We start from the raw sequence: 18818 nt of genomic DNA, 5'->3' as shown, positions 1-18818 counted from the left end.
AAATGAGTAGACTACAAACTTACAGAGGAACTGCTGTTCTTTGATACTGAAAATAAACTCACAATGAGAGGATTTTCTTGTTCCAAACAGCATAAATGCGTGCACAACTAAATGGTGTCTTGCTGCAAAGAGAACATAAGTCTGCACAGCTCTCTAAGGAAGAAGGAAGTTCACTTTGCAGCTAAAGGTTTATTGCAAGATACAGGAAATTTGAGTGTCGTTCCTGCTTTCAGCCTGTATTTTCTACTTCAGGCCACCTCACCTGTGCCTACCGTACGTCTCTGCCAGCTCAGGTATCATCTAGCCTGCCTACTGTAAAGCTCTTGGGGTTTTTTTAATGACTGGATTTCAGCCCACTTTCTGGTAGGAAATGTGCTTATGCAATCACACTGCTAGTAACTTCTGAACCTGATGGCCAAATGTCAGATATTTGCCGAAACAGCTGGCGTCACAGGAGGAAGGGAAAGTAAGCTGCAATGTCACGGCCAAGAGCTGCAGCCTCACCCTGTGCCAAAGCTCACAGAGATAGATAGCACTTTTTTAGACACAAGACAGCCCACGTGAGTGGGTGACACTTGGCATGCTGCAACCGCAGGACACCAGAATGCAAGCTATCAGTGTGCCAATCCTTCTGCCCGTTGGATGGCCGCCTTTCTTTGCAAGGTGTTTAGAAAGCTTGGGGGAAAAGCTTAAGAACTGCTGCTGAATTAGAATTGGCGCTATGCAGCAGCCTCTTCACAAAATTAATGTTTGATAACATAAGGGGGTGGAAGGAGGAGAGGTTCAGTTGTAAAATTACAGGAGGCTTGTCAGGCTGGCTCAATCTTGAGAGGTAACAAGAAAAAAGAAGCATATTTGATTAAAAAAATTGAAACGGGGGTTTAACTTTGCTCCTGATATAATAAAGCAGAAGCCAATAAAAGAGATCAGATTTCAGCCCTCTGAAAGGATTGGTGTCCTTATGCAGTGTGTTAATGTTGTATTGTCGAAATATCTCTGCTTTGGGGTGTGAAAACTCTGTGTAATTGCTGTTCAGCATGAGAAGTGTATTTTATTTCTGTGATTCACGTGATGATGGTGTTCAGCTATTTTGTACCCTTTGTCCTAGGCTCAGCCCTGAAAGGGAAGGATAACCTCTAAGCGAGACCCCTGGAGTTAAGTCTTTCAAGTGTTGTGAAAACATTCACCGAGTTGCTTTCATTATAAAACTTCAAGGCTTGAATGGGCTCTGTGTTGTTCTGTACAAGCTGCTACATGCTTTGACAGGAGGGTGAGAAAGAGCCATGCTCTGCTACACCTGAAGAGCTCTGCAGCTCTGAGGCATTTTAAAGGTGAGATGTTTTTTTACATATCCTTCTGGGAGGGAAGGAGAACTGCAGTGTGGTGTTTTCCAGGCAAGTTTCTATGCAAGTGAGGTTTGCAAGACCCCACTGTAGTTATCAAATGGCTGGAAGTTCAAAATTATTCTTCTTTCACCTTTCATGATCCATCCAGTTACTTTTTTAAAAAGGAGATACATAGCTTTGCTTCTAAGTAGACAGTGTGCAAGTGAAAGACTAGAGCTGCATCTTCAAAGCTCCATGTTCAAAGCCACAGGAATCAGCCCTGCCGGAGCTCTATGCCATTTACCAGGGTTGCCTGAGTGCCTCTTGCTTTTTACTCCTCAGTAGCATTGCTTCTCAGATGCTCATGGTACATGGTGTATGCTGATGTATGCTATGCAGTCTTTTATTGGTTCCCTTCTTCCTGGGATCTGAGTCCCCCATTGTCAGCGTGTGGTATTTTGGGGACCCTGAGACGCTTGTATTTGCATCAGGCATAGGCTTTTGTTCATCAGTGGTGTAGATATTAGTTTCTCCAAGTACAGCATTAAGAGAAAGGAATAAGAAATCTTCATTCATTGATACCCTGGCAAGAAGCAAGCACAGCATTGTGCAGTACAGCTGTTTGAGAGTCTGAGCACAAGGAACAGAGTAAGGACCAGTTCTTTAGACAAGAACATCCATCATGAATGTGTCTCTTGTCTGCGGTCTCCTGTTGTGTGTGTTAGACATTTATTATGGTTGCCTGCTTTCTCTGTGTATTTGAGTTCTACTTGTCACCTGGGACACGTGCCATCTCTGAATGCCCACTGGGAAGTTTTCCCATCTGCATTTTCACATTGCAATGTTACGGGTGCTTCACTTGGACTTGGTGAGCCTGTGATGCCAGAGGGCATCCTGCTGGTTGGCTCCTGCCTGCTGACTTTTCAGGTCCTCCATAGCTCAATGTAAGCTCAAATCCCGTGTGGGTCTGGCAGAACCTCTCTTAATGGGCTGTGCCTTCTGCTTGTGGGAGGCTGCAGGTATGGCTCTACACTAGGGCAGTCACTTTGTTCAGGGAAGGTGTGTTTGCCAGTTGTACCTTGGTACTTCAGTATTATCATGCTTTCCACAAGACCCTGCGAGCAGTATATTTATCCCTGTTCACTTGGTTGTAACTGACATTAATTTTTGTAAAGAAGGGAAGAAAACCCCACGCTGATCATCCAACTCTGTCTTCCTTTGAGCCTTATCCTGTGAGCCTCATGGATGCTCCTTGTGATTGATGTAATCTAACTAATGTCCATAAGAGACATCTGAGTTACAATAGGGAATTTAATAAGATGAGGAAGCCATTGAGTTTCAAGTCTGAGAGTGGTTTGTGTCAGCAGAGGGGGGGAATGGAAAGCAGCGTGACAATGCATCACATCCCACTAAGGCCACACCATGGACACGCAGAGGTACAGACCAGCCTCTCCCATATGTGGTTTGCCCTCAGCAGTCCCTGGGAGCCAGGGCAGAGCTGGTGAGCTTCTGAGATGAGCCCTTAGTGTGCTTTCTTCTTCCTTCACTAGGATGTGCCAAAAAAAGGGAGGAAAATCTCTGGGAGGCCAAGTCATGCTTTAGCCTGGTGAGCAATGACACAGTGCAGTGTGCTGCTGCTGGGCCTCCTGAGATGCTCTGTATAGAATATGCCACTGCGGCATGGCAGCTGTCAGAGGGACAAGTTGCTCAGTGTGTAGCTGCCTTTGCTGCTGTGTGAAGATAGCTGTGCCTTTCCTAGACATCTTTATCTCTCCTTGCAGTTCCTTCTAGGCTTTGCACGAGAATCCTGCAGCTCTTAAGAAGTCTCTTCTGGGCTGAGTGATAGCTGCTTTCCCTCTTCTGTGTTCCCGGCAAAGATGACTGATAGATGATGGCTTTTGAAGAGATACTAAATGTTGCATTGGAAGTTGGTGCCTAAAACATAGTTCTAAGAAAGGCAGTGACTCACTTATAACTCGGTGGCACTGGCTCAATCAGATGGCTGCTAAAAATAACCCACCTTCTAATTCCACACTCAATCTCTAATTGGAGAAGTATTCTAATTTGTAATCTGCAGTTAGGGCAAGGTCAGAGATTTGAAGTGAAATCTCTGATTTGCCAGTTAGGAGAGTTGGTGTTTGGAGGAGGCATTCTGGGGGGAGACTACCTCAGAGTGATGGCACTGGCTTTACCCTGAGCTCCTGCTGAAGCTTTTCCCCAGCCAGATGCTGCAGGGTGCTGTTTTGTCGGCATGCTTTTTTGATAAAGAAAGATGCCCTTATTTCTCTATCATGCTAGTTCAGCAGACATTTGTATTATGATTCTGTAGTAATATCTTACCTACTCTTTGTTTGACCTCATCAGGTTCAATATTCTCCTCTTTCCAACAGTTTACTTTCTTCCAGTATTAATGTCATTTCAGCTAAAAAAAATAAATGACCTTTTCCTTCTTGTCTTCCATTTCAACCAATACCTGATAGAAACAGTAGTTCCTTCTAGTTCTTGTCATCATTAGTGTTTCAGATTTTAAAATAGTGCTCATGTGCACCAGAATTACATGGGCTGTATTCAGCACACTTGGCTCATCATGCTGGCTCCTGTCTAAACTAATTTAAAGGAAAGCACATCCATTAGGGAAGAAGACAGAAAAGCCACTTATAAATGTGATAAGGTTGGAAGATGTGACATGTTGATTGATAATGGTGATGTGGTCATGATCCTGAATTTATTTTAAACATTTCCCTGTATGGACAACTTCCCATATCGACTTTGCTTACCCTATGCGTATACTCAGGAACCCGCTCACTGGCCTAGCTCAGAAGAAAGCTGGTAGTAACCTTGTTTTGTGTGACAATCCGTTGCTCTCTAATGGCCTAAGCTTCTCACCACCTTTGCTGGACACCTGAAAATTGCTTTGAGCATCTTCTGGAGGAAAAACAAGAAGCCATTTAAATGGCAATGGTGTGTTGTGAGTCACCCAAGCTGCAGGAAACAAATCTGTGTAATTCTTACAAACATGCATTGTTTCTGTTTACCTGGACACTTGGTTTAGGCTTTTCAGCCTGCTGCAGCTGCCTGTAGTTCATAGGCTTTAGAAATGCTGTTTTAATGCTGGTGATAGACAGCTGCAATACGTTTTTCATAGGACTGCATGCAGAACATGTAAGTGCATAGGTGGAGTTTCATAGTGTTTCTCCAAAATTCTTGTAAGATGTTGTTTTGAAGAAGTAAAGGATCTAATATGGAATGGGACAGAAAGGGTCAACACTTGATTGCAGAACAAAGAACAAGGGCAGAGGGTGAGGAAGCAGGAACCAGTGGACACTTGGTTTCTTGTAAGTGTAAGAAAGGAATCCACAGTCGTGTATTCAGCTCATGATCGCATCAAGAGGCTATTTTAGGTCCAGTGGGGATGAATGGGCTTTTATAGAACATGGCAAGGAGTGCCTTGTATGGGGGCTCAGTGATGCCAGCTCCTTCTTTTCTGGTGGCAGAGTGGAGCTATGGGGGAGGATGTGCAGACTCAACACACGCCTTGCAGCACACTTACATGAAATAACTGGCTAATGAAAGGAAACTGTTTTTGCTGACACTTCGGTGCTGCCAGTGCGTGTTGGTGTCAGCCCTGTGTTGCATGGGGAGCTGGGGCATGGGAAGCCTGGCTGTTTGTCAGCCTGCTGAAATTGGCTGCCTGGTCTTTAAACTGCACCAGGGACACTTGAGATAAGAAGAGAACATGCAGCCTTTTTAATGTTACTGAATGCGCTGTGACAGGGTTGTGGCTGGGAGAGACCATCTTGTTCTGGTGCTGGAGGGAAATTAATTCTGTTCAGACCCGGACCCTCTCTGTGTGCTTCACACAGCTTTGCTATTTAGTGATAATGCTATTACACTGGGGTTCTTAGAGAATCAGAGAATCCTTAGAGTTGGAAGGTACCTTTAAAGATCATCTAGTCCAGCTCCCCTGCAACTAATGGGGATATGCACAGATTGATCCAGTTGCTTAGAGCCTGATTGAGCTTCATCTTGAAAGTCCCCAGGGATGGGGCACCTAACCACATCTGTGGGCAACCTGTTCCAGTGTCTTACCGTCCTCACTGTAAACAACCTTGTATCTAACCTAAATATACCCTTCATAGTACAACTGTCACATTGAAATTAATGGTAAATGCTGTATTTGTTTCTCTAGCTGGTCTGTCAAATCAAGGATCTGGTGACTGTGACTATGCAGGTGTGAACCTGAGGAGTGATTAACACCTGTTCTGCTGTTATCACCGGTCTGACTGCAGTGCCTGGGATCATGGTGGTACCAGATACAGTGTATTGCTACAGTAAGGAGCAGTGCCAGCACCACAGAAGTTATCTGTGTGTGTGAAGCAGATGGAAAGTGGGCAAAGGGAAGTACTGCTATCCTTCCATTGCACAGAAGGGTCAGGTGAAGAACTTAAACACTTTGACTTTCTGAACCCCAGCTGGTGAGGACACCTCTTTAGTGCTGATATTTAGGGGGAGAAAAGATGAGCACTTGTGCATGTGGGGCAGTGGATCCCACAGTTTGTTATCCTTTCTAAAGCACGAGCTCTTGTGCAGGTGGCAATGCTGGTCTTCCCCCTGAAAAAGGAAGCTCTTGTTTGGTGTCAGCTAATGTATAGAGAAGGAAAAAGACCGAAAAAACCATAAAATGTTCAGGCATAAGGTGTCTACATTTGCAATAAAAAGCTCTCACTGAAAGCTGTTGCAGTTCAATGACCTGTATGTAGTATTCCCCTGGATTTAAGATTTATTTACAGTTTAACTCTCTTAAATTCAGGGACTTCAGGTAGCTATTTTTGCATCAGCAGGTCAGGTTATTTCTAAACGTGGGAGAACGTGGTTGAAAACAGAACTTAGTGTCAAACACGTTTGTAGAAGAATCAAGTAGAGAATGCTTGGTACATTGACCTTCTTGCTGTGCACTTGAGCTTTTGAAGAGTCTGGTTTGGAGCTCTCTAATTTCTGCTTTGTGCAAGTTCTAAGGAATGTAGTTTTTAGCTATTTCCTTAGAAGGAGCTTAACAGTATGTCACAGTGATGCAGAAATCTGGATTTCTTTTTAAGATTTCCAGAGTAAAGATATGTTGTAATTCTTTATTTACAGGCTTAAGTTATTTAACCCATGAATCATTCAAAAGAAATACATTCTGATGTGCATCAATTTGGAAATTTCTTATTCACACAGGGACAAAGAGGCAGTGATTTCATACATCTTCAAAACACAGAATCGTTTAGTAAATACTATGTTCTTTTCACTCTGGCTTAGGAGGAATGGTTTGCCTAGCAGCAATTAAACAATAGTGAAAAACGTTGCTTAGGCGCCTGTTGTTCATAATAGCTTTCACAAATGTTATCCTCTGATGTACTGGAAAATAAGTGATGTAGCACAGGATTTTCCTAGAAATACATCATTGTTATCCATGTATAATACAAAATGTGAGCAATGTCCTCATTGAACAATAATGAAATTGTTTTGTTTCTTTGCTATCTTGTGTTGTAAATATTTACACTGCTTGAGAAACACAGGCTTTCTTTGTCTGCAAGTAAATGTATGCATTTGTTTTTAATAGTCTTTATTATTTTGAAGATAAAGATACAGGGCAATTTTCCCCTTAATATCAGAACTGAGATTCTTGAACCTTAAAATGATTATGGTAGAGAATGGAGATGATCACAAGTTATAGGTCTTGCCTTACGTCAGTCATATTTGCAAAGGTATTTTGGCGCAGATGTCTCTCACTGGTCTGTATGTGTGTTTGTATTTTTCAGTACCTGCAGGAATAGATGTGGTGCTGTTGCGTGTTGTTATCAGACTGAATATTATGAAGAAGTAGTCATTCCTATAATAAAGAAAATATTAGTTTGAGCCATGGGATCTGAATTTGTTTCTGAAGTGTGGATTCAGTGCTGATTCAGAGGGAGGAACGTCTGCTCTAGAGAAGGACATGAATTTTTCAGAAAGCCAACTTCTGGTTACTGTGTGGGAGTTAAGGGGATCGTGGCCAGCAGTGATAACAAGGCAAGCCCTGTGTGTGCTGTGATACTGCATCCTGCCTGGAGCAGAGCCATGGAGACTTGCAGATTGCTGCATGATCCACGTGCCAGACCTGTTCTGTTGGGAAGCACCCCCGGGCAGGAAGATGTGCTTAACGTAAAGGGGTGAGGTGAAATGCTGATAGCTTGGGCACTACAAGAATTAACACTCCCAGTATAAATGGCTGTGAACTGCAGCTGAGCAGAGATCACTGCTTGCCGACCTAGAGCACAGCAGCCCTGGCTGTTGCCCTCTCAGTCCCCTCACCCTCAAGGGTTCTCAGCAAAAGGAGAATGGAACTTCAGCTTTACCTCTGCATCTTTTTTCTTGTTGTAGTCAGAGACTGTCCCTGCAATAACCTCTGTTTCTGAGGTGCAAATCATGCTCATCTTCCACTGAAAACAAGAGAAGGGATTGATAAGAGCTCTGGGACCATTATTTACTGATCCTGCAATTTAACAGCTTTCTTGTCTATTTCCATTAGGCAGAAATGTTTGTAGAAACAATCGTATTTGTATTTAGAGAGGAGGCAGCCAGAGCTGGCAGACACCCCTCTTTCTTTTTGCCGTGTGTAATCTGCAGCTGTATGTTCCTGTGTCTTGAGAAGCTTTCTAAAGGAACATCTGGGATATGCAAAAGGATCTCTTGTCCCCTTGCTAAATCTTCCTTTTCAGCTAAGCAACAACATGATTTTAAAAAAGAAATTAGAAGAAAAATATTTTTGTTTTGAGGCTCATTATTTTTAGTACACTTGCAGGTGGAAGAAAGGAGGAACTGAGATAATAAAGTGAGAAGTTGCAGCAGAGTTAGTAAATGTTGCAAGATATATGTACATAGGCATAGCTGTAAATAGCAGTAATTCAGAATTAGATCTGTGTAGAGCAAGGTCTTAGTGTAAGGGTTCTTTTCACTTTTGACATTGAACTAACCCTGAAATGCTAAAGGTTCTGTAGGGAAAGTAGTGTCAGTTTCTCTCCATTCTCAACTTTAGCTTTCTTGATTAGATTTGACAAGTTAACAAATGCATGTGAAGTGCATAAGCCTTGATGACATCTCTTAAATGGTGCTGTTAACAAAGTACTGATTAAGCTTCAGTAAAACAAAATGAAGCACAGATGCAGGATCCGCTTTTTGAAAATGCACATCTGTCATCTCTAGGAAAGAATTATGTAAGCTACATTAGTAGGGGAGGAGTCCTGACAAGCTCAAAATAAAATAAATAAAAGCTTCAAACTGGAGCCTGCACAAGCTAATAGGATTGGAGATATTTGCAAATATGGAATATGTAGCGTACAGAAAGTAGCATATTATAGCATATGTATAGGCCACAGAATGTCAGGACAGGTAAGCAAGAAAGGTGCACACATTTGCTGGGTACTGCATGGGTGCTTCTTCTAAATTTGAACACACACATGCACACACATGAAAGAGATTTTTATGCTCATGAGACTTTGAGACTTCACATTAAGGCCTCCAGCAGAAAAACAAATTCTAAAGCTGCATTAATAGATTATTCTGAGTCTCACTTAGGGAAAATAAGCAGTACACCATCTTTGAGCAGTGTGTTTTTCAGAGGGTTTCTATTCCTGTTTGGGTTGGGTTTCATGCTGTGTAGGGGGGAGTTCACAGCAGGCACTCACAGCAGTGTTCTACCAGCCTTCAGGGCAGCAGTTCCCACCCTGCAGCTGGTGCATGCCCTGAGCTCCACCATTCCATCAGCTCCACTGCAGGGTATTTGTGGCATTGTATAGCACTGCAGTGAATGGATTATCTGGACTGCAGTGATTTGTGTCTTTATTTTTAACTTGCACATCCCCCAGAAGATTGACCTATGTGTTACATCTCACTGTCATCAATTGGAACTAACGGAATTGAAGAGAAGTGTAAGAAACCTCGAGGCAGACAGGAATAACTCTCAGGTGAAATTTGTTCCAGTTCTCGTGTTAGCAGCTATCCTCTTGCTTATGCCACAGGTTACAAGGTTTATCTTTCACGCACATGGTGGCAGATTCTTTTATAATCCAGGGGCTCTATTCTTTAAATAGGGAAACAGCTGAGATATTTGTCTATTTTTTCTCCTTTGAGCAATGCAAAGTATGTGCTTGCACATCCATACATCCATAGGATGCTTTCCTTTTGGTGCAGCCTATCTGTGTCTGCAGCCAGTGCCACAACAGCTCAAGAGCTTCTGCTGGACTTCTCCACCACATGCTATGTAAAATGAGAATATGGTAAACTTTGAAGTTTAAATAAGCTAATAAGATCTGCAGTTCATAATCCATATTTTTAGATTCCTTTGGATATCAAACTACAGACAGGAAACTATTATTTGTGTTCACTTGCCCTGTCTAGATCTAGACCTAGATCTCTCTTTGATCTAGATCTCTAGATCTGAATCTTTGTTTAGCCTGTATTTTAGAACACATGATGGACAGAAAAGCTGCAGTAAGTGGCAGGTTGAGACAGCAGCATGCCTTCCTGTGCCTTGGTCCTTCCAGTAGAACATCTCATGGAGCAGGCCAGCAGTTCACAGAGTATTAGGTTCCCCTCGAGGCTGACATGTGCCCTGGTTTCCTCTGTGAGGCCTGGTTGGGTGGGTGATGGAAATGGGATTGCAAATAGTCCCCCAGCTACTTTTGCTGTGGTGAGTCTGTCGTGTACTCAATGCTGATGACCCAAAGGAATCTGATTTTCTGTTGCTGTCAGGGGATGCAGTATTCAGGGGGATAAGTAGGAGGAAATCGAGCTATTTGCTGCCTTCAGGGTGTGTTCAGCTGTTGTTTCAATGGGAAGAGGTGCTTTGGTGTTAGGATTGCTCACTTTGTTCAAGGGAAGCCTTACACCTCTAGCTATGCACTATAATTGGTGGTTACAAATCCTGAGTAGGGAGAACCTAGAGTTGTCTGCTTGCCTTAGCATTGCCTGCTGGGAGACCCTTCTGGCAGGCCCCTGATTTGATGTGTTTGCAGCTTTCTTATGTCTTTATTCTTCCTGTCCCTGGAGGTGTTCAAGGTGAGGTTGGATGGAGCCCTGAGCAGCCTGGTATTAGGTATAGAGATCTGCAGCCTTGCCTGTGGCGGGGGAAATGGAGCTTGATGGATCACTGAGGTCCCTTCCAACCCAAGACATCCTATGATTGTCACATGCTGAACTCACCGTGGAGCCCACAGTGTTAATTCAGCTGTGGAAAAAGTCTCACAGAGCTTGTCGCAATTAGCTTTTTACAGACAGGCACTGCTTTTCTGGCATCCTTGTCAGTATGCGCTTGGCACTGCAGATGGTTGACTTGTGTAACTTTATCCTTTAATTAGTGCCGTGGAGCTGAGGTGCTTCAGGTTGGGACTGGCAGGCCTCGAGTGTGTGGTTGTTAGGGTCCTTCCATGCTGGAGGCATACGGTGTAGCATCTGGGGTAAGGTTAGAGCTTTTCCTAAGCTGCTATTGAACAAAGGCAGGCTTTATTGAGTGTCTACCCAGCTGCTCTATCAGAGGAAGGCTGTTTTACATCGTCTTTGAATATCTAATTGGATTATATCTTTCAGAGGATTCTAACATACTACCCGTAAAATACCTGCAGAAAAACTGGTCTGATTTGTTTGTTGGTATCAGAGGGATTTTAGCTGTGTTTTCTACTAAATTTCCTTGCTCTCCTTACAGCAGTAAAATGTCCTTGTCTGCAAGACCACAATCCATTTTGAGGGCTGCAGACTGGGCACTGTTTCCACACCCCTTGGCTCAGCTGTTGCTGACAGTAGTACAGGACATATTACCTGACAGTTTCATTGGAGCTTGACGATCCCTGGATTTCGTTTATGTTTTCTTGGGAAAAAACCTTTCATTCCTGCTTTGTTTATTGCAGTTTGCTATTCCGGTCTCAGCCTATGCTTATCTCTCTTACGGCATTTACAGCTTGGCTCCTTTAGATGATGAAGCTAAATGGGTGTGGAGGACTTGGAGAAGTTCAGGGTTCTTTCTCTTTGTGCTAGAGTTGCATTTCAGTAGTGCTGGTAAGTCCCATGTTTGCCTCTGTCCTTCAATAAGGAAGTGTCCTTGCTGTTGCTTGTTCACACTTACAGATATTTTTTTTTTTTTAAGATCAGTATGTTTAGAAGTTACGGAGGTGTTGCCTTACGGTATGTTGTCTTGGCACTAATGAAAGCAATATAAATCCTGACTAGGTGTCAGCAACACTCTTGAATTTGGTTGATCACTCTAATGGACATCCAGCAACCTTGGGAAGCAGAAGGCTTTGCCTGTGGTTTTGTTTTTGCCCATGATGTGCTGTATGACCTCTGACAACTCTTTTCCCACTCACTAGAAAGCGGATACTGAGCCATCATTCCCTGCATAAAATGTCTTGGGATTAGCGTGTTGTGGTTTGGTTTTTTTTCCCCTGTTTAATCAAAAGCAGTCAAAGATCCCGCAGCGCTCCTGTGGAGCCTGGTAGAAATAGGACCACACCAGTATCTTTTGTATAATCAACCTGGGAAACTCGACCTATCTTTATAACTTCCAATTAATTAAATATTCAAGAAGCAACATATGCCGTATGTGCTAAGGGTATGGAGTGCTGGGTTATACCACTTCCAAACTGTTAAGCAGTGTAATATATAGGACATCTATCTATTCCTTGTTTTCTGGCAGATTAAAAAACGAATCAAAAAGTGGAATGTTATGGAAACGTAAGAACAATGCTTCATCCAGTTGCCTCACTTTGTCTCCACTGTGGTAATTCCTCTCTAATCATTTCCTTAAACACAATTGATTGTGTCTAATTTGCAACGGGGTTATGTTCCTACTAAATGCTCCATGAACGTACACGTTTCAAAAAGCTTTTAATCTAATAGCAGGTATGGCTAATTATGCCCCTCTTTCAGATTAGTTGCCAAATTTGGCAAATTTACGTCTATTACTGTCTTTTCTATGTGTAATGCAGAAGCATAAATTGTGTGTAGCCCGGTGAATTCCTGATTCCCAGCAAGGGATTTTGATTATAATGCTCTCTAGTTGCTTTAAGAAAGGAAAAGCTCGCATGATGTGTCTTTCTATTGTTGGTACACGTTTGGATTAATTATTGGAGCCAAATGCAGTGGTTAAAAACACACAGCACTCAGCCAGACTGGGGACTGTATCTGAGGCAGTGTAAGAAACTCCTTGCACCAGCCTCGCTCTCTGCACCTCATGCAGCACTCCTGCTGCTCAGCATGAAGAGCTGCTCATCCACCTACTCCTCTCTACCCACACAGTCTCAAGCACGAGCCCTGCCCTGTGTCCTGCTCTTGGACCACTTCCCAAACTGTTGATAACTTACTTATTTATTTGCATAACTGTGCTCTGGCCTTTCTGGCTGTAGCTTTTGAAAAGTTCTGTGTCTTTTTTCACCCAACCAGAACTCTTTCTTGTTCAGAAGGCAGAGAGAAGGCAAGAGGTGCACCTTGGTCTAACTGATGGCTTAGTTTTGGAAATAATTGCATTTCAAAATATTTCGTGGTTTTTTTTATTTACTTTTAATTTTTTTTTTAGGTGCAAGGCCTGACAATGGCACTGAATGAGCACTGCCTTCAAGACTCCTTCCTGTAAGTGATAGGACCAAACAAGGCGGTGTGATGAACATGCCACTGCATCAAATCTCTGTCATTCCAGCTCAGGATGTTACCTCTTCCAGAGTCCCCAGGAGCAAGACCAAAGACAAAGAAGAACAGGTAATGACAGATAAATTCTATTTTCATGGAAAGTTATCTGAAGATAAAAAGATAGGGAATAACAAATCAGATGTGATTCTGATCCAAAAACCCAACTCCTTGCAAAATTGCTTCTTTAAGAGCAATGTTAATGAATTAATGAATGTTAACCTAATTATTTCTAATTAGCATTCCAATATTTGCCATTTCAAAGTAGATGGCTGCAAAATACATTGTCATTAAAGCTGTAGCAGGTGTATTTTCCTAAAGATAAGATTTGTATTCCTTATTTGGGAGCAAACATGTGAGTGAAGTTTTCGGTGGCCTTCTGATACTAATGAGAAACGGAATGCAAAAATCTGAAGTATCTAATGGTTGCAAGGTTAAGAGAATTTAATAAGCTGCTTATTATTAAGGACATAATGTTTATGATGTTTGAGTATCAACCTTATTTAGACTCTGGGCTGTGTCTCTGTTCAAGCCAAATGTCTTTGTGTGTGTCATGTTTTAGTGTATGCTAAAGCTGCATGGAATTTTGCATTATCTGCCAGTTCCACAGAAACCATTTAATGTTCTTACAGCTTTACCCTAGTACAAGAGCAGTTCAAAAGAACATTCACATTGTGGAGCAACTGCAAGGGCAGGCTTGTTCTGTAAACTAGGAGTATGTATTCAGCAGTGGTCAGATTCTCAGGAGACGCAGAGCAGTGCTCTTACAGATTGGGCACAGCTGAAGTATAAGGGACCACAAAGGCACTGTCATGTTATAGGAAGGGATTCACTGAGACTAACTTTAGGTAGAATTTTAAGAAAAAATGTTGTTTCTGATGTGTTAGGAAATTCTGCTCTGAGAAGCCCTTTCACCCATCAGCTGACCAGACAGTTCCTACATAATTTTGTGGTTTGTCAGCAAAAAATCTATTGTCTCATGGTTGTGTTTTTGGAGTCTTTATCTCATTAAAAATCTTAAAATGGATTGTAGTCCTTCACATTCTTAAACCAGTAATTAATTTCCTGGATTCCTGAATCCAGGTAGATTGACTTGGCACTAGTTTTGGTTGCCAGAACCAGGCAAGAAGTTGTCTTCACAGTTGAGGTGCTTTAAGTCATTGAGGCATCTTGTCTCAGGAGTCCGCCAGAATCTCTCGCTTCCTAACCTACGGTAAGTAACAGCAGTCCATGAATGCTCTGGGCAGCTCTCTGGGTAAGAGGACTTTTGTGTTGCTTCTTTTGGTCTCCTCCCATAAAAAACACTGTGCTCTGAGAGAGCATGAAGCAGTTCCCCTGTAAATACATGATGGTTCTCTGAATTGGCTACTCTCCAGTTAGGTCATGTGAATAAGAAGGCCGATCAGATTAGAATGACCTGTGGTAACTGTTTGACCATGCACTGAGCTCAGAAGAGAGAGTCCCAAGTCTCTTTCTAAACCTTCTCTTTTGTTTCTGACACAGCACCTTCAGATACAGGGTGCAAGAGTAAGAAATTATAGAACATCACCACTGTATTTTCAATCATTTCAGACCACCCGTGCTGTGTATGAGGTAGATATCCCTGCAAGATAAAAAGTACAGTTCTCTATTGAGAAAATTTGCTTAGCGGTGGCAGATGGTTTTCCTGCCTTGGATAACATCTGCAGTTCCAGAGAGACACCAGGTAAAACTAAGAAAGAAAGCATTTGCACTGCAGTTTTGTACGTTCTGTACAAATTAGGTGAAACTCCAGAGCTCCTCTCTTTCAGTAGTGTAACTTTCCATTATGCAACACGGCTTGCAGTTACTTCTCTGTGTTGTGACTGGCCTGGACACCATTCTTGCATGGATTTCTACAAAAATATGTAATGGATTTTTAGAAGCGAGTGAAGCATTTTACGGTTTGATTTAAGTACCTCAATTTTCTTTCCTTTCCTTTACTCTATAATAAAGTGTTCCTTACTTCTAATAGCAGTAAGTGCCTCAGGCCATTGTGTACACTGTGGTCTTAGAAAGTTTTGAATAGTGCAAAGCCACTTGCCAATCTGAACAAAATCAAACAAACCCCAAATTGCAATCACAGTCAATATTACCTTTTAAAAGATAATATGGAGGTTTACTGTATAATAGCAGGTTCTTAGACGGAGGGCATCTCCAGGTGTGTGCTTTGTAGACTGAGTTGACTCTGTACACATCTGTCTTGTTTATTACCAAACTTGGCTAAAACCAAAGTGTATGAAAGTTGAATGTCAGCTAACAGATCAAAGTTTGGCTTACTTTTATTCTTGTTTTGGTTTACTTTTCCTTTGGGAACTTGATATTTCAAACTAGACCATTAGCTTGTCTGTACCTGCATTAGCCGTTCAGAGAAAGAGCTCAAGAAGCACAGTAGCAAAAAGTGAAGCACCCACGTGCCTAGAGAGGGAACTTTGTCAGTCTGAGGAAAGTTAGTTTTTGATTTCTTCCCCAGAAGGATGATGTTTTATTTCACATTCTCCTATCTTTCGTGAATACAGATGTTTAATTTTCCACATTATGTTTATAAGTACAGAGAGAATTTTGTCCAGCTGAATAGTTCAGATTTCTATTTGCGTTCTTTCTTGCTTCTGATCAAGATGTAGCTTTGATATTTCAAGTTAAGGCTTGACTGGTTTTAGTAATGGTTTTCCTTGCTACAAGAACAAGTTTTCTGGACTAGTGGTTTGGGACTAACTGTGAAAAACAGCAAGAAATCCGTACCACCATTATTACACAACAATTTATCAAAGCAGATAATCTGTAGTCCTTGGGCATGTCTCATTTAGGTTCAGTACATGTGGAAGTCTGTGGCAGAAATCCTACTGCGTTTGAAAAGGTGGTAAGGTGCACAACACCTGCCTGCCATTTCTGTTTTAGTCCTCAGAAGTGATGATTAGAATGATGTTTAATTGTGGAGCCTGGTAGATCCTCATTCAGGTTAGTGTGATTTTCAAGGTTTGAAATAGTTGGAAACTGTGGTTACCAACAATCTTCAATGAAACTTTGTCCATTCTAAGAGTAAAAATGGGGAAGGTCATAAAGGAATTATTACTCTTGCATTTAACTCAGATGAACTGTTAGCTTTAAGAGCTATTAATAACCATCATTAGCTTCTTACTTATCCTTTACTAGGAATAGCCTCATACTTACCTGCCTTAAGGGAGAGTCGCTCTATTGTTTGTGAAGTGCAACAGATTCTGCCCCTTTGGTGGCTATCCCGCTGATAGTGATGTTTCCTAACATATCCAACAGACAGCCCTCAGCACTTGAAGTGGAAATGAGGCAGTGATGCTGGCATGTGGTTAAGGTGTTGTTCTGATGTCATTCTGTGGCAGGATATTGCTTGTTTGAGAGGCTTGTGCCCTACAGGTGGTTTGTAAAAGTCAGTATGGTAAGTGAAGCTCTCTAACCAAAACTTTTACACTGCCCTTCTGAAAACATATGAGTAACTTCTATACTGTGGCCTGTGCTGTGATCTCTGCAGATCTCATAGGCAGATCATGGATGGGCTGATCAAGTGTGAATGGGAGATCATGGGATGCTGGTGCAAACCACTTTGGGCACTCCATGGCCTGGATGTGGGAAGTGATACTGAGTTCCTCTCAAAGAGCATGTAGAAAAGATCATATATTGCAAAAACAGATACATGTTCCTGTCAAATTTAAATATCAGTTTATTTCACTGGCTGAAACTCTTTTGCCCTCTGTTCTAGAGCAACTGCCTTCTTGTCTGTAAGTGCTGTTAAGTAATTATTGGCTGCTATGTGCTCAGCAGAGATTTTGTAACAATCTTGTACATCTTCGTGTGCTGTCTTGGAGGTGCTGTGACTACCTGATTTGTCTGGATGAAATTGTGGTGAAAGAAGTACATTGTGCTGCATCTTGCTAAACTTCTGCCTTCTTAGAGATCTCTTGCATTCTGTAACAGGAAAGATACCATAGTCTATTAACTCATACAAGCTACGTCTTACTGGAAAAGCAGGACAGAAGAAAAAAACAACAGATGCATTTGCAAGAATTTTTAATCACAGATTGGTAATGTAATATAACGGTGAATGCATTGTATTGTTGAACCCAGTGTAATGCCATGAGAGCCATTACATTGTTCTTCAGGTACAGAAGCACTCTCTGACCTCTTCAGTCCACTTTTTGGACTTTGAGCTGTGTCTGTGGGCTCTGACTGGCTGAACTTGATTGAATTTCTTGTGCATTTGTAAGGCAGCGTATGTGGCTTTGCTTGTCCATTGAACCAAACCAGCCGTTAAGCCAACTCCTCTGAGAGTTTCTCCCCTTATTATCTTTATACTGAGATTTATGTGTTTGTGTGTGGCTATGTACTATATTAACACTGCCTGGCATTTTCCTATATTAAATTCACTTTGTATAGAAACTGGTTAACTACGGAAGAATTTTTGTCTAAGTATCCTGTAACTATTCTGTGGGAAGCAGATGTCTCATTAAGCTGTACTTCTTATAGGCTTGGCCACAAAATAGGAATTGCAAAATCCTTTCCTGACAATATGAACTTTGGCTTTTACCTACTGTGTTTTTCACTGGCTCATAAAGTGCTTCTCGGAAAAAGCTGATATCACCCTTCCTGCTTTTTAAAAAGTAGCAATTTGACAAATTTTTGTTGACAGAACAGGCTACAGAAGCACATTGGAGGAGCTGCAGGGAAAATGCTTCTTCTCCCATTGTCTGTGACCAGGTAGGAACACTGAGAACACCCTGGATGACAGGCAGTCTTAACAGCCTTCAGAATTGTAGCCCTGCAGTGACGTTTACATGCTGAGAGCAAGGTTTTCTTGGCTGATTTCTGTACTGACTTCTGACATCTTAGTGTGTGTTTACATAGGAGTAGATTAGCTTCAGCAGGTAAACAGTCTAATGAGGACCACTACAGGAAAACTGCTTGAGAAGTTGCTTGACACCAGATCCCTCCCTTTCCTCCAGGGCTGCACTTGCCCGTGCTTCAGCACCACCCTCCTTGTGATCTCCCCCCTTGGTTATTAGGAGAGACCTTGTGTTTGTCATGATGTCTTAGCTCTCATTGCAGCCAAGCCCTGCAGATGTCAGGTTGCTGTGTATCTCTTCACTATCACAGGCACCTTGGTGTCTGTTGACCTGAGGCATATCTCCTGCGCTCCCAGTGGGCACATAGCACTGTTGTCATTTGCCCAGCTTCAGGGCTTCTTTCTGTTCTCCCACACGATGTTGGCAAGAGCACTGCTGACCTCCCTCTCCAGCATGCCACCTGGATGTCTGACAAATGTACTGAGCGCAGCCTTGTCTGGATTAAACTGCTGGTCTGGAATTTGGGATTTGTCTCTTCCTGCCCACTGGATAGTATTGGGCAAGTCCCTTTAGTGCTGATGCTCTCTTTCTTCCATCTGTCAAAGTGGCAGTACTGACTGAAGCCTTGAAAGGGTTTCAGGTCTACACACAAAAGATGAGGAGCCAGAAGCATTTGTCACCAGATCCTCTGAGGGACCCATTTTGACTGTGACCTTCCCTGATCCGCGTGAATGTTCTCTGCTCTTCTTGTGTCAAATGCAAGCTGAGAAGCTTGTCCTCTCCCTGCTCTTGGAAGCTGAACACAGGAATGCGTTGTTTCCCAGAAACACTGGTGGCAGAGGAGGAAGAGAGGAAATAGGAAGTGGAGGGAGCTGCTCCTGACAGAGCAGTTGTAACAAAGAAAGTCAGATCACACCATTTGATTCTCTGTTGTGTTTGTCTTGGAGTGTGTGCAGCATGTGTGTGT

General features: G+C 42.4%; 1 protein-coding gene across 5 annotated transcripts in view; it reads left to right on the top strand.

Moving 5' to 3' along the window:
* Positions 1 to 18818, top strand: part of MARCHF8 (membrane associated ring-CH-type finger 8) — a 79637-nt gene that overhangs the window by 6350 nt on the left and 54469 nt on the right. For 4 of the 5 annotated variants that reach the window (XM_015866819.2, XM_015866818.2, XM_015866820.2 and 1 more), the window contains exon 2: positions 12913 to 13091. In XM_015866819.2, the coding sequence (XP_015722305.1) occupies positions 12996 to 13091 (96 nt within the window). In that variant the 5' untranslated portion in view covers positions 12913 to 12995. Of the gene's footprint in view, positions 1 to 96; positions 294 to 1108; positions 1332 to 12912; positions 13092 to 18818 lie in introns of those variants that run through there. The other variant, XM_032445406.1, reaches the window with a different exon arrangement.

The sequence above is a fragment of the Coturnix japonica genome, chromosome 6 (assembly GCF_001577835.2).
Source record: "Coturnix japonica isolate 7356 chromosome 6, Coturnix japonica 2.1, whole genome shotgun sequence".
Lineage (NCBI taxonomy): Eukaryota > Metazoa > Chordata > Aves > Galliformes > Phasianidae > Coturnix > Coturnix japonica.
This window is presented reverse-complemented; position numbering and strand designations above follow the sequence as displayed.